Source organism: Halichondria panicea, chromosome 17 (assembly GCF_963675165.1).
Source record: "Halichondria panicea chromosome 17, odHalPani1.1, whole genome shotgun sequence".
Classification (NCBI taxonomy): Eukaryota; Metazoa; Porifera; class Demospongiae; order Suberitida; family Halichondriidae; genus Halichondria; species Halichondria panicea.
This window is the reverse complement of record NC_087393.1, coordinates 4,168,515-4,188,672: the sequence shown is the minus strand read 5'-3', so window position 1 is coordinate 4,188,672 and position 20,158 is coordinate 4,168,515. Positions and strand designations below refer to the sequence as shown.

The 20,158-nt window shown below is 40.6% G+C and overlaps 4 protein-coding genes across 6 annotated transcripts in view; 3 read left to right on the top strand and 1 right to left on the bottom strand.

Moving 5' to 3' along the window:
* The first annotated feature begins 713 nt into the window (after positions 1–713).
* Positions 714–2,510, top strand: LOC135351590 (uncharacterized). The gene is made up of 7 exons (XM_064550640.1): positions 714–940; positions 1,051–1,169; positions 1,303–1,366; positions 1,478–1,579; positions 1,683–1,883; positions 1,974–2,084; positions 2,213–2,510. The coding sequence occupies exons 1-7, from the start codon at positions 782–784 to the stop codon at positions 2,399–2,401; spliced, it is 945 nt and encodes a 314-aa protein (XP_064406710.1). The 5' UTR covers positions 714–781; the 3' UTR covers positions 2,402–2,510.
* A 35-nt stretch (positions 2,511–2,545) lies between these two features.
* Positions 2,546–20,158, top strand: part of LOC135351592 (uncharacterized) — a 50,333-nt gene continuing 32,720 nt past the window's right edge. Inside the window, exons 1-7 of one of the 2 annotated variants that reach the window (XM_064550644.1) lie at positions 2,546–2,791; positions 2,968–3,086; positions 3,292–3,349; positions 3,411–3,515; positions 3,697–3,877; positions 4,614–4,724; positions 4,885–5,225. In XM_064550644.1, coding sequence (XP_064406714.1) covers positions 2,636–2,791; positions 2,968–3,086; positions 3,292–3,349; positions 3,411–3,515; positions 3,697–3,877; positions 4,614–4,633 — 639 coding nt within the window. In that variant the 5' untranslated portion in view covers positions 2,546–2,635 and the 3' untranslated portion in view covers positions 4,634–4,724; positions 4,885–5,225. Of the gene's footprint in view, positions 2,792–2,967; positions 3,087–3,291; positions 3,350–3,410; positions 3,516–3,696; positions 3,889–4,613; positions 4,725–4,884; positions 5,226–20,158 lie in introns of both variants that reach the window. The other variant, XM_064550643.1, reaches the window with a different exon arrangement.
* On the bottom strand, positions 11,876–18,327 carry LOC135351585 (signal recognition particle subunit SRP68-like). 2 transcript variants are annotated; one of them, XM_064550632.1, is made up of 10 exons: positions 17,569–18,327; positions 16,477–17,418; positions 16,308–16,421; positions 15,869–16,150; positions 15,452–15,644; positions 14,901–15,131; positions 14,558–14,752; positions 13,822–14,067; positions 13,567–13,692; positions 11,876–12,224 (listed from the first exon to the last, which is right to left on the bottom strand). In XM_064550632.1, exons 3-10 carry the CDS (start codon positions 16,418–16,420, stop codon positions 12,006–12,008), a joined length of 1,605 nt encoding a protein of 534 aa, XP_064406702.1. In that variant the 5' UTR covers position 16,421; positions 16,477–17,418; positions 17,569–18,327; the 3' UTR covers positions 11,876–12,005. The 2 variants fall into 2 exon arrangements, with proteins under 2 accessions (XP_064406702.1, XP_064406703.1); XM_064550633.1 differs by lacking the exon at positions 15,869–16,150.
* LOC135351594 (uncharacterized) lies at positions 18,311–19,333 on the top strand. Its single transcript, XM_064550646.1, has one exon. The coding sequence runs from the start codon at positions 18,407–18,409 to the stop codon at positions 19,190–19,192; it is 786 nt and encodes a 261-aa protein (XP_064406716.1). The 5' UTR covers positions 18,311–18,406; the 3' UTR covers positions 19,193–19,333.

Below are 20,158 nucleotides of genomic sequence, written 5' to 3'. Positions count from 1 at the left end.
CATGAGTGAAGGGAAATTCTTAATCATGCACTGCCGTCTATATGCTTACAAATTTGGTTGATGAGACTTCCCTACCCCCACCCAAAACTCGAAGGCACGAATGAAACTGATACCATATATAATTTATATTGCAATACAAAATGTTTAGGCCTGCGTGAAGGGAGTTCCTAATGACTGCATGCCGTCTATCTGCTTACAAATTTGGTAGATGAGACTCTCCTACCCAAAACTCGAAGGCACGATGATGAAACTGATAACATAATTTATATTGCAGTACAAAATATTTAGGCCTGCGTGAAGGCAGTTCTTAATCACTGCCGTCTATATGCTTACAAATTTGGTTTATGGGACCAATGATGTCTATATCAATGAAACAGTGTTGGTATATTGAGAGGGGATTATTGACCACACAGGATGCTTGCTCACTCTAATTACTCTGTTTGTCCCCTAAACACACGGAAGGGGAAGTTCTTCCTTTGTACTACACATCAATGGATTGAAAATGCATCCAATAAAGTTTTAATGGCATGCAGACTCAGCAAAGTACTATCAAATGCAGTTAGTGGTTTTCATGTGCTATAAGGCAGTATTCAACAACCGTATACCGGACGACAATGTACTTCCCTTATCCTGTCACCTTGTCTATGAGCATGAATGATTGTGTAATGAGGTGTTATTGCAATCCCTTAATTGCTGCTGCATGCTTGTATATAAGGATTGAGACAGCAAGATTCAACAAGAAATTATTTACAGTAATTATTTTGTCCAATCGATCATCAAGATGTCTGCAATCGAGAACATTCCAGTTGTTGACTTTTCAAGCATTCTAGCTGCCAGCTCTGCTGATATGAAGACTCTCCCTGCAATGGAGGAGCTCCGTTTGGCCATTAGCGGTATCGGTTTCGTCTTCTTGAAGAACCATGGAATTGACAGGAAACAGGTGAGTGTGCATTGCATGATGAATTCGCATGTTGCATTGGTTGCTGTCAAGGCTGCCTGTATCATTATACAGAAACAAACAATGCCATACTTTTACTAATCCATTGCTAGGTTGATGATGTCTTTTCCTCTTCTGTGGAGTTTTTCTCTCGTCCTGAGGTAGAAAAGAGACAATTCTGGAGACAAGATGGAAAGAGCAATCATGGATACACTTGTATGGAGCAAGAAAGGTAAAGGAATTAAATGATCTCAACTCGTTGATATATAATTATTGTATAATTATGTTGCCAAGCGTACTTGATACCGCTAGCTGATATCTTCAAACTGTGACTTTCATTAATAATATTTATTCACTCTGTACAGGATCAATCCCAAAAACCCAGGTGACCTGAAGGAGAGTTATGACCTTTGCGAAAAAGGCATGGAAGTAAGTCCCTAAAATTTATTTATAGTCTCAATTATGCATGAACTAACTAAAATGGGCTAAAAACGTTATAGCTTTTGTAACTCTTTATAATGATAATTATTATAATTGTAGGATCCCGTTGAGATCAAGGAAACAGTCACTGATCTGTACGATGCCTTTACCACCCTCACTAACAAGATCCTCGAGTCTTTTGGTCACATGCTCGACCTTCAAGTAAGTGCATGGACGCGGCTATATATAAATTACTTGAAAAGTGGACACTTAATTAGTGTGCACATGGCATTCATATTCAGCATACAGCAATGTTATATTGCAGGACCCTCAGTTTTTCATGAAGGCACACAATAAAATGGGCCTTGGTTACAAGGAAAACTACACAGCACTAAGGACCCTTTACTACCCATCTCTGCCATCCTCCATTGACGTTAAACCAGGACAGTTGAGGTGTGGAGAGCACGTTGACTACGGCTCTCTCACCCTCCTCTTCCTCTTCCAAGATGAGAATGGAGGCCTTCAAGTGAGTGGATCAGTTGATTTATGCATGCAGTACTGGTGTGCTAAGTACGAAGTGAATGCATTTATAAGTGATTTATTGTGCTCCTTGCAGGTAAAAACAAGAACTGGTGGGTACATTGATGTGCCATACATGCCAGAAGCAGTTCTCCTCAATGGTGGGGCACTCATGCAACAGTGGACTGGAGACAAGATATATGCAGCTGTGAGTATAATAACATTGCCAGAAACCTAAACTGTTCAAGCAGCTAATTAAAAGGGTATGATGTAAACTGGTATAATTATAGCTATTATGCATGTATTTCATTAACTTGTTTGCCTTGCTCCATGCAGCCTCATCGTGTTCTTGTGCCCGATGATGAAACTGTAAAGGAAAGAGTGAGGCAGTCCATTGCCTTCTTTGTCCATCCTGACAACGAGGTGCTCGTGGAAACCATCGATGGATCCAATAAGTATACACCTGTTACCGCACAAGAAGACACAGAGAAACGATTCCTTTACTCTTACGATATTGAACTCTGATAGCATGAACAATCCATCATAATTAATCCATCATAATTATCATGCATGTGTTTCAGTATTATTTATCCATGATTTATTGTGTTATTGTATAAGTGTTGATTGCTAAAAATGTAAACAAATAAATTAACCACAAGATCCTGCTGTGGTATGTATGGGGGTTTCCCTAACATGTGGAGCTATTAAGTGTATAATAATTATATCAAACACCTATGCTAAGCCTAGGGACTATCATTGATGTCAGCAAGCAATAGGATCCCTGTGGTTGACCTCAGGGACACCGTCTCTGGCTCCAAGGATCTGGGCAGCTGCCCTCAAGTGAAGGAGCTCCATTCTTCGCTGAGTACTGTCGGCTTTGTCTTCCTGAAAAATCATGGAATTGACAAACAAATGGTAGAAACTGGGCTGCTTCTTTTTTAGTGTGCAACATCCATTTAGATCTACCATCCACGCACGCAGTCTCTTTTACCCATAGAATGACTTTGTAAGTCTACCCAAGATAACTGCGTGTACATGTATTTCAATCATGATCAGTGCATGTGTCTCGTGTAATAGTTAATTGTGTGCAGGTGGAGGGAAGCTTTGCTGCTAGCAGAGAATTTTTTGCTCTCTCTGAAGAGAGTAAGGCTGTGTTTGCTACCAATGCTGGGTGTGGACCTAATGGATACAGCTCTATCAATGCTAAGAGGTATATTGTATATAGCATAATTATATCCAGTGTACAGTGGAAATGTTAAGTGTGAACTCCCTGGACTGACAAGAACACCTTTTATTATCAGGCAGGAAATTCAACCAAATAAGTCCCCTCAATTAACTAAAACCAGGAGCCAAACCATATTTTTTATTCTACCCCAAACTCGATTTCATGTTTATACATTCTTACCACACTTCAGTTCTCCCCAGCCGAATGATATGAAGGAATTCTTTGATATTTGCAATCCCAACTGTCAGGTTTGTCAGCAAATAATTGGTTGAGTGCACAATTTATGTTTGTTTGTGTTGGCCATAATAGGATGTTCCGGATGCTTTTGGCACTGTCAAGACGAGCCTATACAGTGGGTGCTCACTGTTGTCGAGGAAAATCCTGCACATGCTTGGCTTCACACTACAACTGAAGGTGACGGACACAATGTTATATAACATGGAGTGGTACCATACAGTTTAATAGTTCGTTATAAAGATGTTGTTCTGTCAGACTAACTTTGCATCAAAATCATTGGGTAAAGGCTTTTCCCGATAATTATTCTGCCACTGTCCACGTCTAATGCATCATTTATTCTCACTACCCTCTGTCACAGGACCCTGATTTCTTTGCTCACACTCACACCAAAATGGAAGAGGGGTTTATGGACAACTACACCTTCCTACGGCTACTCAACTACCCCCCTGTTACCATGGTTACTCCAACGGAGACTGGCTACAGATGTGCCGAGCATGTAGACTATGGGACATTCTCCCTCCTCTTTCAAGACAAAGGAGGTGGCTTGCAAGTTAGTAAAGTTGTGTATGTATGCATGTGCACACGTAATATTACTACAGCTGTATTTTATTTTTATTTTTATAACAATTCAGCATAACATTATACATGTAGGATATACACAATTAGCTCAAGTAGCTAGATGTAAAGTGCATCCTGTGTACAGAAATATTTAAACACACTGACAGTAACTATATCGTGTGTACTAACAAATTTGTTCCATAAAGTTACAGCGTGTGGGAAGAATGAGTATTGATACATTGATGTTCGAAATCTAATTGGTACCAGGGAGAGACCATTAACTGAACGGCTATTGTAGACACATTTGAATGAAGGGTGAAGTAGCTACTTAAAGAAACTGAGTGCATATATAGAAACTGCATGAGTGTGCATTTTATAGTGCTGTATTATACAAATCGTGTTTACTGCAAGAAGGATGGTATTTAGGCTGCTTGTAGCCTCAATATAAAACCCCTCTGTGTAGACAGACAGACCTAGCACGCATATAGACAGCCCATGTAGGGACTCTAAAATAACAATCAATGCCTGGTGGTTTTTCCGTTACTGTAGCCACGACTATTGACACACTAATTTATCTGGCCTCATTTAACATCCTGTTTGTGCCCCAAGACATTGTTATGCTTACTGCTATAACAGTCAGTCTATAGTCTAGCAAGGTAGCAAAATCTTAATTAGTTACATCATCACACACAACACTCTTGTGTTTCCCCTGTGTAGGTACGGCATTCCGACGGTAGCTATATCAATGTCCCCTGCAGTGATGACCACATTCTCATGATCACTGGGAGAACTCTCGGCTCATGGACCAACAATCACTACAGACCAACAGTAAGAATTAGTGTTCATGACATGGGAGTCACCCAATTCCCTATGTAGTTTGCACGTAATTATTTGTAGGAAAACTATGTAAGTGTTTTGTCAGTGCAAGCTTGTGAAAGGATATAATAATTATCGTGGCTTTTAAACACATGTCTCTCTCTGTCTATAGTATCATCGAGTACCAATACCAGAGGACAAGCACACGCGACAGCTGTCTCGACAGTCAATGGCCTTCTTTGTGCACCCCAACAGTGACGTGCTTGTCAAACCATTACCATAACAACCATCCACCCATCCCTTTTTACATGTATAAACCAACTATCTGACCGCAGCAGCATCCCATATTGATAATCAAAGTTTAATTTCACTTCATAATCTTTTTTTATCACAACATTGTACTTTGTAAGTGTTCGTGGTACATTGTACATTTTTGCTGCCCACATGTTCATGATATGCGGTGTATCAGATCAACAATGCACATGTACAATCATGCAACCCTGTGCAAGTAAGGTTCTTTGGGGTGAGTGCTTGCTAAGATATCTACAACTGTACATGTTAATTTGTGTCTAATTACTAACCATTGTGTCACATAATTATAAGCAATGCCCCCCCCCCACGTGTACAGACCACGCCTCTCCCTACCGGAATCTTATAACAGCTTCGTTTTACAGTATCTTGATATGCATACGTGAGTGTAATCAGCTATGCTAATTGCATGGGTTAATATTTGCCTATAATTACACCTGTAAAAATTTAATGGGTATAGGACCAATATATGACCAAAATTGCTAATGCCTAGCCTAGATCATGTATACATATTAATTTAATGACACTGTTGTTTTCTTTCTATTCAGTGAGTGCATGTGTAGTCGTACTTAACTTTTTTTTACAGAAGAAAGATGTTGAAGGACATGCTCAAGTGCTCGCACTCAAATCGCTACATCAGGTACAGGTATTAAATGAGCAATGGACATTATAGCAAGACTGTATATAGTATGTTGACTATGAGTCTTGAGCTTAACTTTGTGGCGAGAGTGTACACCAAAATTACAGTCTATACTTATAGCATTCAATAATAGTCACATGCAGTAATAGTAATGACAATAATGAAAGATGTGTATACATAGGTCTACAGAACTTAATTAAGGATTCTGTCTCTATCGTCTAACCCTTCACTGAATTCGTAATCATTTCTATCTATTAGTCTAAAGTCTGGGTTAGATTTTTTCAACAGACGTTTGAAATATCCAAACACCTTCTTCAGCAGCAATCCAATCACTACAACGATAGGTATGTATATAAGTACTATTTGAATATGCAGTATAACTTGAACGGTGGTTGCAGCTTGACTATCTTGCACCGTTTGCAGAGTCAAAATAGACAGCAAGTTTATCATAGCCAAATTTCCAAATAGAAGACTATCAATGATATTATGCTTCCGTAGCTTTGTACGGCTGGACAATACAATGAATGTAAAGCATTAGTACAAGAAGTACTTCCAGTAGAATCACATACCCAAATATGTTCTGGTAAAAGAGATATGGTAATAGCAAAACGACACGATAGATGAAGTATAGTCCAGAGAAAGAACGATAATTATCTTTGAAACAGCCTTGAAAAACGTCAAACATGGGCAATAGTTTATTTATTCGAGTGTACCTAAGGATGAATATTACAAAGCGATGCTCGCTCAGCTTACAAAACTCCAGGATCTTCAGTCCAGAAGGGTAGACCAGCAGCAAAATTGGAGGAAAGGAAACAACTGTTGCTAAAATTAAAATTGCAGGGAGTGCATATCGTAAATGCTCCTGTCCCAAATACTCCAGCCCACAATAGAACGTCACTTTAGGGCCAAGAATACCTCCAGCTCCTGTTAGTTTGGCTCTTCGTAATATAAAGAAAGAGACACGTACTAATTCTGTATAGCAAATAACAAGGCAAGCAGAGAGTCCATGCAAAACAGACACATAATTTTGTTGAGACCCGTCTTTTCATTGCCTTGCACAATCTGTTACAGCAAGAGCAGTGATTCATACAAACAGCAACGAGTATGACCACTATAAAAGCAAAAACGGCAGTGATGTACTTAAAAACCAGAACGTCAATTACAGTGGCACCCTTGAAGAGGCAGAAGGACATCGCCTCTGCTGAAAAAATTTCGAAATTAAAAATACCATAAAATATCTTGTAGCCTGATTGGAATGGATGATATTCCTTACTCAACTTAACAATTCCTGACCAATATAACGGTAAAGTACGAATAATTTGGCAAAACAATATGAAGCCATTTTTGCTTCCTGATGAAAAACTCACATCAAAGGCAACAATTAGTGTGATTAAAATGAATACTGGCAGAATTTCGGATATTAAGAAATAGATCGCACCATACGAGCAGTTATTCTCTTTACGGCATTTAAAGCTGATTGAATGAAAATACACAGAATTATTTCCCTTACATTGACCACATAGTATGCCTTGTCGATTTTTTTCACACACAAAGTTTGATAACTGTACACTCAAAGTAGGTAATGATTTCTCTGCCATTGTCGAGGTTGTTGATGTACAGAATTGAAAGGGACATGGTCCTGTGTATAATGTGCTGGTATTATTGTTGTGATAACCAACCCAATATCCATTTTTTAGGTTTGCTGTGAAGTTTTGATTACATTGTGATATCCCAGGAAGAGCTTGTGACTTGTTTTCAGAGGAACAAGAGCAGGAACCATCATGAGAGTAATAGCCTGGAGGACATGGCTGGAGCTGAACATCGAAAAAATGTTCGATTCTTCGGTAAGGACTAATTGATACTACTGTTATATTACCTGATTTTCGCTGCCAAACAGTGTTACAGTTTTGTTGATAGTGTAATGACTTTTTTTCAGAGACACTTGAGTGCCACCTGTGCTCACAAAAAGTTCAGTGCTAACTGCTTGATTCAGCTCATCCTCCAAAGTTAAAGGTATAAGTAATCTTTTCCCAGGGATAGCATGCAATGGCTTTATTTTAGTTGTAAAAAAAGCTTGACCAGTTGTAGACAAGACCAACTTGTGTATGTCAGACACATTATATACTCCATCAAATGAAAAGTTGCCTATCTTATTGAGAAACTCTTGGATTTTTTGTCCTTTTCTTAATTTACCACTAAATGCGTAGAAGCAAGGGTTGAATGATGAGGCATATATTGCTGACCCAGCAACCCCTGCTGTATTGTTGTTGAAACTAAATGTGAGGTTTCTTTGGTCAATTGGATAACTGAAATTACCACCATAAGTCAAGAAACAATCACGGCCTTCAAAGATTTCTCTTTCTTCAATTGTATAGTAGAATATTGCGCCTCCAAACTCAAGAGCTTTATTGCCTATAAAATTGAATTGGCTGTTGTCATTGGCAACAAAAGATGAGAAACCATGCAATGCAATGGCACCACCACGGAAAGCTTTGTTCTTGGAAAAATTTGCTGCAGTGTTAGATTCGAATAGCACTCTTCCAGAGTTTACTAGTAGTGCGGTACTGTTATTAGATTCAAAGTTGAGTCTTCTAGCAAATTGAACTGTAAACCTACTAATAACAAATATGCCTGAATTGACAAATAGATTACTATCCTTTTGTTTAGGGATAATTTCATTCCTTTTAAAGGTACAGTCTCGAAATTCAGGAGTAGGAAGTAATCCTGTGTCAAGTAAATCAAAAATTGCAGGTGATACATCCACAGCAGGACTGTATCTGGCTGTGTTTCCAATCCATGAGCAATTGCAGAATCTGACGAGTTCATTTGCTTGTGATAAATTAGTGAAATACGAATAAATGTGTGTGCCAGCTCCATATTCTGCTATATTATGACTAAATGAACAGGCTCTTATGTATACACTGTTATTAGATGTAGTCGATCATTTCGGAAGACCGATAAGTATTCCTCCACCAGCCGCTGTTGCATTGCATTGTTTGAATTGTGTGTTTTCGAGAACTATCACATTCTCATCGATTCCTGTTGAAATGTCATAAGCATACCAGCCCCCCAAGGAGCTCTGTTGTTCTCAAACGTACAGTTATCTATTAGCAGGTAGTTGCCAATTGAATAAAATAAAATTGAAAGACCACCACCAAGGCCACCACCAAGCATGTCATATACACGAGGAAGCTCCTTAGGATCTAGAAATGCGTAGAAAGGTGTCGTAATGTTTAGAATTGTACAGTTTCTCAAGGTTAGATTAGTGCTTGTATTTCCATTTATGAATAGCTGGATTCCTCTAGCGAATGATTCACTAGGTTGAACGGTTTTTGAAGGCAGCACATTATTCTTCACAACAACAGAAAGCAAGGAAATATTACCAGATGTATTGTGAAATAGCAATGAAGTTTCACTACTGGCCGAAATGATAACATCTTTAATAAATACGTTTAAAGACTGTGTTATTGCTACACTAGTGTTTGCCACTTTGTCACTCAAGTCTTTGCTATCTCTCTTCACCCCACAGCTTATTATTTCCAGACCAGATATGAGCAAAGATTTGATTCTCGAAAACCACAGTCCAGAGGCAAAACAATTACTGACGTTACACGTTACACCATCAGAGGCATTTAGATGGGGTACACAAAGCAATCTAGATACATTTTGAGAATTTAATGCTCCGATAACAGAGAGTAAAACAATTGAATCAAATTGCACCAAACTATCTACTTGTACCTCACCAATTACATGCACTGTTACGTTAACGGTGTGTTCTTTGAGATTCTTTGCAATGTAAGTGAGGCTGAAACAAGGGCATCCGTTCCCTCCAACCAAACAGGATGGGTTATCTTTTCCAGTATCTTGATCAACATAAATGTCATGAGCAGAACATATAGACAGGAAAGAAACTAGATCTAGAGCTAAGAGTAGCATAGCCAACTGTAGCATAGTCTTCATGACTATAGATATATTTATGCTCCAAAATAATTGTATCTAAGAGGGCGCCTATTTTTAGTTTTGTGTAAGCTGGCCAATATAATATTATTTTCCCCATGACGATTTCAAACTGAAAAAAACACAAGGAGATAGATAGTGCAAACTTTAGTAGCATAGCACTTTGTTATTATTATCACGGATACGCGATTTAAACTCTCCATGCCATAATTATACTGAGCCTACATTTAAAATCGAGGAAGGAAACATACAACATTTCATGACATTACACCGTATATGCTTTATCATAAAGCATAAAAGTTTATGCACGGCACAGTATAATTATGTTGTAGTAATAATATTATGGTTGTACATACACACATGCACATGCACACACACACTTGTGCAGATCATCTCAGACATCCTGTCCCGGTACAAGGACCTCCCAGGAGCTCCCGATACCATGTCAACTGCAATTGACTGCATGCATATCCTCAGCTATAGAGAGCATGAGAGTACATGCATACATGGGTTCTACACTGGCGCTGTGGCCATTGATAAATCGTTACTGGGTCACTTTTGACCTTGGCAACCATCCCATAACTAGTGTTCAAGCTGGCGCTGTGCTAATGCCTCTCGCCATGTTTTTGCTTTCGCTCAAAAGTATTAGAGTGTTATATTAGTTTCTATAATGAATTTTATATTAAAGTTACCTTATAAAGTCACTGAGAAGAAAAGACTTATTTACATGCATCTATTGTTGTTATTTATTGTATTAATATGTGGCTTACCAGGACCTCAAGAAAGAAGAAAATTGATTCTTCCAGGATCTGTAGTTCAGTGTATCTAAGAAGAAAAGACCTGTGTACATGCATATTGTTATCTATATTGTTATATGGTAGTGCTTTGTGGCTTACCAGGCCCTCAAGACAAAGATAATTCTGCCAGGAGGATCTGGATCTGGATCTTGGATATTATTTTCTTACACATGGGGGAATGAGCGCGCATGCGCATTACATCCACAGGAATAATTAAAGGGTGTGTCCAAAGAGATCAATTTCACAAATGGCTACTGCTAGCTAGCTGTTTTAACAGATATTATCTGAGTATTGTAGCTAACAAAAAGCTAGCGCTTTAGTGCAAGGCTAACTCATATGTTGAATCATAGATTGAAGAGAGAGGGATAGGAAACGGAGTGGTGCACGTGATGATTTTACATTGAATCTGCAGTGGAGCCTCGAAAATTATCCGCGCTACGCCCTATGAACAAGGCTATTAAGCACACTTTTGCCGGGTAACTCCCAAAGCTGTGGAGCCTCGAGACATAATCTCTTTCAGCAACTTAAAACACGCCTAGTCCATGAGCCACGTGTAGTACTTGCTAATGACTGACCACACCCAGTAAAAAGAGACTTTCCAATAAAGTTATATGTTCCCAAGGCTGTTTTAGAGCTATTGGAACATGTAACGTGTAAGCGTGCTGGTTATGACTACTACAATAGGTATAGACCTTGAAATATAAGTGAGTTGCACGGACTAAGCACAGTTACTTGTAGTTTATTATGCACTGAGTGTAGAAATAGATACTGTTGTGATGGCCTCGATTAAACCGCACCATAGCGCGGATGTTACTCGAGATACAAACCGTTTCCTATCCCTCTAACTCTTCAATCTATGGTTGAATAGAAAGTTTGTGCGGACAGATGATGCTATGAAAGATTCTGAAGAGACTGCAACAGCCTTCAATGTGAGTCAAACTAGCCATAACTCGAGAAAGAAGCTTTAGTTTGCTAATCTACGAATCAAAATCCAAGAGAACGTGGCTAGAAGCCTATAGAAGTTGTTAGTTTTCGTTGCATTGCAACCGTTGAGCAGTTATAGCTGGAATACACACACAGACAGACAGACAGACAGACACACATACAGTCATATCCCTCGTGCGGCTACGCCTCGAGACATAATTATATACCAGTTACCAGTAAGTGTGAATGTGTGTATCTGGCTATAACCACTGCACGTGCACACCTCTCAGTATTTCAGGAGTTGAGTTGACTCTACGAAAAATTGATTCTATGAGAGTTGATCTGACTTTAAAGTTTCATCTATATAGCTAGTGCCGACCTTTACCATGCAGCGAGGACAAGGACATGCACAAGACAGTCAATGGCCTTCCCTGATCTATGTGCTTGTATGTCAAACCATTTCCTAGCATCCACCTATATATCAATCTCTTTTCACACCAGCTATATCTGATAATGCTACCCATAGATAATCAAAACATGTTTTCATATTGCTCAACATCACAAATATTTTTATTCTCACAAAATAGAATGTATACCTAATGACTCTGTTGTACAAATAATTGCTAATTGTTATAATTAACTGTAACTAGCTATAGTGTTCATAGATCAGGAGTTTCCCCAAAGGAGTCCTTTCACGAAGCCAGTGAACCCTGATGGCTTCTTCTCCACCTTGTGCTCCAACGATGGCGGTTCAATGTGGTTAAGAGCGAGATCAAAGAAGAGAGGCTTGGCTGGGATTGGTTGATAGTCAGGGGGGAGGGGTGCCAGTATCGGCTTGTGAGAGGGTGGGAGGAGCACGAACTGATCCAGTCGCTCAGTGAGGGGCTGTGTATGGAAACAGAGGAATTAATTGGGGACAACCAAAACTTACATCTATACCTACGTATGGAAATTATGAATAAGAGAACCTCTTTCTAATTGACAGTGCTCTCGTCCCCCCAAAAATATTTTCCTATACAAAGCGAATGAAATAGAGAACAACCTCTCCAAGAACAATGAGATGAATTTGTATTGGCCCTAAAGTGCCCGGTTACACATTGTAGTGGGATAGATCAGAACACAGAACAATCAATAAGTTATAGTTATAACACGGGCACAAGGGATGTATGGAATATATTGCACTGAAGCACGAGGGCGCCAGCCCCGAGGGCTGAGTGCAATATATTCCATGCATCCCGAGTGCACGTGTAATAACTAGTTTATATCCCGAGGGCATAGCAACATAACACTGTCTTAGTAACACAATATAAACTGCACAAAAAGATGACAAAGACAACTCTAGACACAGCTCCATCTCTTCTCTCTCCTCCTAGACGCCAGTATATGCAGCGTATAAGATTGGCATGACCGACGAATGGCTTGACACAAAATTGTTAGAGTTCCAACGCTGAAACCACTGCAAAACAGCCCCACCCCACTTCTGGTGCTGCAAAACAGCCCCACCCCGCTACTGCTGGAAAGAAACAGCCCCACCCCATTTACTGCTGCGAAGAAACAGCCCCACCCCACTATACTACTCAGTGTAACTGCTGCTCGAACAGCCCCCTCCACTATCCTCGGCATCACAACCAAGCCAAAGAAGTTCGCCTCTACACTGCTGCAAAACAGCTCAAGCCCCCTGCAAAAAGAGCCGCTTCTAGTGCTATATGGTGAAGCCAGAATTGACCGTGCATCAAAGTGGAGGACTAGGTCTAGGAACACAGAATCTTCACAAAATGAGCCTGGGACGATTTAAAAACCTGCATGGTTGTAAAGAAGAAACTCCAGCAGTGCTGAACATTCCTGCATGGCTGGACTTACTTTGATACATGTTATTTCTCATGATAAAATATTTAATTTAATTATGCCAGAGGGGCGTTTTGTGGTCAGTGCAATATGACTTTTCAGCAGTGCAGTATGACTTTTCAGCAGTGCAATATGCTTCATATTGCACTTGGCAACAACATAGCAACGGGATATAAGCTATGGAACATCACACTGTTGCCAACCAGTGCTTAGATAAATGTGACAATAGGAGAATATAAATCACATGTGCATGCACTGGTGGTGTACAAATAGGGGGATATTAGGTAGAATTTGAAGCAAACAGTATCTGGTAAAGATGAAATATGAATGAACACTATGCTATACAAAGTAAAGTTGGATACCACCCCCTCCCCTCCCACACCTTGCTAGCGAGGGACATGTCGGCCATTTTCTCCTCCAAGTGCTGCTCTTCCACGATACTGGTCACATGAACCTCACACTTCTTACCACGGATTGTCGCCTGGAGCTTATGGAGGTCTGGTATTGACTGAGGAAGGGAACAGAAACGTAGTAATGTGAAAGTGAAACCAATACGTACGTATGTGGCAGGACATTGTGCTATTTGTAATCTTGTAGCATGCAGAAAAAGGAAGAGATAGGCTGGAAGTACTAACACCTTATCAATCTTTGTTGCCTCCACTCCGCTGTGCTCCAGGACTCTGTACTGCTCTATAGCCTGGATCACATGATCTGAGGCACGATCAAACAGAGCAATGGCCTCGGGCCATTTCTTCATTACCACGTAGAACTCGGCCAGATGGAAGCAACGATGGGCCTTGAAGGCAAATACCTGAGCAGTGTTCTGTTTTTGGGAGGCGTGGTCCTCGGCCAGACCAGGGACTTCCCCCAAATCAGAGATATGCTACAAAGATAACACCAATACTTAATTGTAGCACTGCATTATAAGAATATTATAGGGGGAGTTGAGTCAACTAGGATTCAGGTAAAGGTCATACCATTGTACAGGTCAGTATGTAATAGCCATAAAACATGAGGATTCTCATGCTATAAATTGTGTTTTATATCATCACGATCCCTTACCAAATCATGCCTTTAGGCTACGTGACCGTGTAATAAAACACGAAAGGGACTGTATGACTTTATTACACGCTTATAACCTTGATAACGTGATATAAATATCCCGGCTTCCAAAAAATCGCTGTGCACGCTGTGTTTGATCTATGCACACGGTGTAGATACCAGCACATGCGCCTTGAGCTGCTCTTTCACGTGGTAAATTTTTTTAGATAGCTTCAACAGCATACAAGTACACACTATAATTATGTACAATATCTACAATTACAGCTACAAACGGAAACATTTTTTCGGACCCTACCTACATGTACCTATACCTGCAAGAGGATATCATAGACACGAACAAACTCCTCCGGTTTAATAACACGGTCACCGTCACGTATGCCCACTATGAGGGACAGGTTTCGGTTGAGGGCGTGGTTCAACTTGACATGGGAAAGGTAGTCGACGAGCAGACGAAGAGACGATCGTTGGGCCTCACTCTTGGCAGACCTCTTCTTCTCAGCAACAGTCTTTAGGAGGGGGAAAGAGAAATAATGTAACGAGGGACTTACATGTATGTATAGTAATTACTCTACCAAGCCTTTGCTATACAAGCTACAGAGTAGAATCCCAATGACCTATAGACAAAATTATATCTCTGCAATCATCTCTCCCCACCTGCTCTGAGCTCAGCTCCTCTCTGGTGACCTGCAGGGCATCCTGACACTCCATGAGTAACCTCTCATACACCTCCATCTTGTCTCCCCCACTTACCAACTCCCCCTCAACTTGTTGTAGGCGGACTAGACTCACACGAACCTTCTCGCTGCGTACGGGCACCTTCTGTCCGAGCCAGGTGACCTCAGTCAGAGAAGAGGCAGCTTTCTCTTGGGTCTTGGCCAGAACAAGCTGACAGTGTGTGTGTGTGTGACATGGTATAGCAATGGCATAATTATAGCTACATTTTATGTATTGTTGCCACCAAAAATAAGCTAATCCCACTCTGTACCAGTAGTACATCAAACATTAAGTTAATGGGCTCCAAATCCAATTTTCTGGTATTATTACTATAGCTACAGCCGCTGTTGGCAAGGAGACCACTGTAGATAGCTTCACTTTCAGGAATAGAAATTTCAGTGTGTACTTGGTGTATGCAGGCTTCCTTATCAAGTCCTTCATCATGAAGAACCTCTAGTTACCATACAACATGCAGCCCCTCACACACTCACATCAATCTTTGAGGCTAGGATATCGGAGCCAGCTGCGTCTGTCTTCAACTTCTGTAGCTCTTTAACGTCCGTGGGCAGGTCCCCGATATTGTAGGCACAGTAACGGATGCTTGGGGACATTTCCTCCACTCTCCCTGTGTACTGCTGCTTCTGCTCCTCGGATACAGCACCTCCCAGCTTCTGGTAAATGGTTCTGGGGGAAAAGGGTTGATGTAAGCCAAAAGCCATAATTAAAATTTAGGACACCTTTTTTTATACACACATGCGCACACACTTTCACTTCAGACTGAAGCATTGTTACTGTACAGTGTGTAAGGAACACAGCCTCTACAGTACACCAAAGGAAGCTAGCACAGGAATAAAAAACCAAAGCTGCTTGTTGCAACTAGACTTCCCGTAGACATTAATATCACCTACTGGCACTGTCCATAAGCTTCCAAAGCTTCCGGCCAGCACTGCTTCTCAAACTGTATGTTTCCCGACATCCACAGCTGGTACGCTTGCACCTCTAGTTTGGTACGAGCGTCACATCGGACGCATCCCTCACACAGCTCCACCAGTTCCCGGGCGTACTTCCCCGCTCGATTTAGTCGTCTGAGCAGATGGAACCTCTTCCTCGGTTCCGTGTTGGCTTCTTGTTTGATCTCCATAGCCATTGCCCAACATCTCTCAGCACACACAAGGGGAATGTAAAGGTACCTATGAATACCAAGTTTCTCTTTTTGATAGTGAGGGACTGTTATACATGTAGGTTTTGTAAGCAAAATGTAGTATTCACCAAAGCTGGGTTACAGTGTATTGGTCTAACACACAGGTGTAAAAGAAGACTGCATATGCACACAAGTTATTTCTCTACCTGATATCCGTGATCTTATCAACGGTGATGTGTTTCTTTTGAAATCTGTTCCTGTGATTCTGAGTGAAGCCGAGGGACTTTCTTATTCTCTTCAGCCGGCGACTGCAATACATCCTATGATGAGAATAAATTGTCAATTGACATAGTCTTAATGTACATTCGTAGCTACCTGTATCGTTGATAATCTCCATGACGCAGTCCATGCTGATTCTGAGCCTCCTTTATAGATATAAGGAGAGGGATGGGAAACGGAGCACGTGCGCACAATCACTTCTGTGTAATGCCAAAAGGTTGATCCGCGTTTCGGCTCTAGACACCCCGCCAACCCAGCGGGAAATGTTATTACTATCATTCACAGCTCCCCACTGGGACTCTTAGTACTGTGCTGAGCATCCACACCTACTGTGTATCATATAGAAGCGTTGTGTATCTCCCCAAGAGCTTGAAAACTTTCAAAGGCAGTTTTTTGAGTGTTGTATTATCACTTCGGCTCTATCTAGTGGCTTTGTGTACCTTCTACAAGGAGAGGCTGTGACTACAGCCCAAAATATTAATGATTCCCTCTTTCTTAAGTAGCTGGGCATTGTATGCAAGTAAAATCAAAGCCACTTGGCTTTAGGTTGGTAAGTAATGTTCATTTTTGTCTTAGTAAGCTGGTTTTTAAAGCAGACTTTTTGTGTACCCATTTAGAAAGTTACATCAATGATTGAATGTAGGTAAATGTCTCTTTGTATTCATTGATAGTTGGTTCATCGTATCGGCACAGTAATTTACGACAGAACTTTGCTACATTTCCATAATTCTCTATCATGTCTGTGACTGTACTGGAATACTAACGGTACAGACAGAGCTCCTCTCAAGAATTTGCCTGTCCAAGCTGCTTTGTACTGCTTGGAGGGTCTCACTAACTATTGCTGCTACGTTGTTGTGACTGTTCCACTAGCCATTTCTAATACATGGAGCTCAGTAGCTAGTTTATAGCCTAGTACTAGCTAAAAGCATGGGTTGGAGGAAATAAAGAAGAAAACATTGACCGAAACGCGGATCATCAATGCTATTTACGTAGCGTTTCCCATCACTTTCCTTCTTATATCTATGATCAGAGGGAGGACTACACAGTGTTAAGGAGAACATGTGATAGCACAGTACGCACTAGACAAGACCTACAAATCCCACAGCTAGCGTAGCTTAAGGCATTTACAGTGCGAACAATAGCTTTCAATATGTGCGGTGGAGGTGAGGGTGTATGCTTAAAGGATACTCTCCAGGCAAAAGTCTGGTTCATGTAGAACCTCGGAGGCTTCAGCTTCTAGTTATGCTCCAGCCCCAGTCTCAGTAACAGCTTCTGACAGACGAGTTCACTCACGTTCACAGACATTGTAATTGTCTCAGTAATAGAATTTGCCACACGTGTGATAGAGGGACTGCTGGGTGTAGTCTTCTCTTAGTCTCGAGGCCAGACTCCTCCCGGGGGAGAGAGTCTGGCAAACAGAGTCACTTTTCTTGGTTTTCAGACAGTCAAAAGTGGGCGTGGCGGAAATGGGCGTGGTGACAATGCTAAAACTGGCTGGCTATTATATATCTCTACTCCTATGCAGATTTAGTGAGATTTGAAAGATTCTCTGTACTTGAAATAACATTTTTAGTTGATGTATACAGGAATTTAAGTTAGCCATTGCCTACTGGCATAGTTTTTAAAATGACAAAGGTCAAGTACTATCAACCTCCTCTGTCAAGTGGAATCATGTGACAGTTTAATTGCATTCTTGCGAATCTGATTGGAGATGTCAAATTTTGACATCTGAACCAAGAAAAGTGACTCTAAATGCCAGACCCTCTCCCTGGCACATGTCAGATCACGTGCAAGGGAGTGGTCTGGGGCCGAGAAAGTCTTCTCTTGAGTCTTGGTTCAAAGTCACGCCGCGGGCTCAATCTGCGCATGACTACTTTAGACGCGTAGTGCTTAGCTACAAGATCAAGAAGACCTAGCAGATAGAGTCATTTTTATTCGATATTCAGCTAAATACTCAGTAAAACTGTTGAAAAGAAGCTTAGAACTGTGAACTATAATAATTATTTTGCTACTGTCACCAAAAATAATGGGTCGTGGCAGCAAACTCAAACTGTTTCATCGCAAATCCAATAAAGTCACTGTCATCGAGGAGATTCACGAGGTGGATTCTGTACTAGAGAAGAAAGAGAAAAAGAAGTCTCTCAAATCGATGATGAAGGGGGTCCTAACAAAGCACAAAAAATGCACTGATCCTGAAACAAAGCTCAAAGAAGAGCAGGAGGCTGATTATCAGGTGTACCTCTCTCAAAAGGAAAAGATTGCTGAGCTCCTGGTCAAAATGAAATGGATGGAGAGAAAGCAAGAAGGAAAAGAGAAGAGAATCGAAGACATGGAGGACAAGCACCTCACTTTTGATGAAAAGATACAGCTCAAAGCTCTCAAGAACAGCTCAAAGAGGTTGGAGGACAAAATATTTGTTGTGAACACTGAGCTCCTCCGAAGACGAATCACCGTCAATCTGCTTGGGATTGATGTCAGCAAAAAGAAGACATCAAACGAGACACCTAGCTTTGCGGCACCGGAGTTCTTAGCACCAAGGTGCTGGGAAGAAAACAGATATTCAACAGACCAGTACACTGTGCACTTGGATCCAAAGCAAGCAGCGAGCGCCAAACAATACATGGATATGTCTGTTACTCAGAAGGACAGAGTGTATGAGCTCAAAGAAAAGTTGATATGGATGGAAAGCAAACGTAAATGGAAGCAAGACAGAATCTTGGCCATGAAAAAAATGAAAGAAAGCCTGAGTTTCGATCAGAAAATTCAGCTTAAAGGAATCAAAAGCAGCTTGAAGAGGCTGCGATTACTATAGTTAATCAGCAAGTGTTACGGCGACTAGACACCGTCAGCAAAGCTGAAGATTTCCACAAGAAACTAGTGGCAACACATGTACCTAACCACTCAGTGGAAGGGAGCTCAACTCTACAAGACATTGAACTTGAAATTGATTAGTCTTGTATACTGCATATAATTATAGTGACTATACGTTTATCTTCACTTTTGTGTCTTTTCAATTTGATTGTTGTATATATACGTTCACTCCAAATTAGGACGCACTGCCATACAAACATGATGTCTTATAATTATAGCAGCGTTGAGTCAATAATTATACTATAGATTCTACATACGTCAAACCAAATCCATGTATATATACATAATAGATTAATCAACTCGTGATGCCATTGGGTGAAGTACGTTAAAAAAATTTAAAGCAGAATCTTGCAAAGAAAGTCTGAGTTCTGATCTATATAATTATAATTATAATTATATGGGTCAGAGGGGGCAAATTAGGCAAATGAAAGGGGGGAGCTCCCCGTGGCGTATGTTTCAGTGCATTCTAAACTAGGGGGATACCCCAGGTTCGGGGGCATGCTCCCCCGGTAAAATTGGATATTAATCTGAGGGCCTTACGATTCTGGTGCAATTTTTAGCTTACAAGTCACATAATTATAGCAATACAAATGCCTTAATGAATCTGCCAGTCCTATGGGGGTGAATTACCCCCCCTCAACGGAGCCCTGATACTATTACATGTACATGAGTCTCATGCATGTATATATAATATTCTAGCTCCTATATACAGTGTATATATACACATATTAGATACATGTATTCATGGAGGCTTTTTCCATCCACTAGATGCTGAGAGAGCTCTATATATATACCTTAAGTTTCAAGCTACATTATGCGTTGACTGTGTCTTATACACTATATATATATACTTCATGCACTATAGGCTGTTGTTCCTTACACAAGGCTAACTCTCAAACCAAGGAAA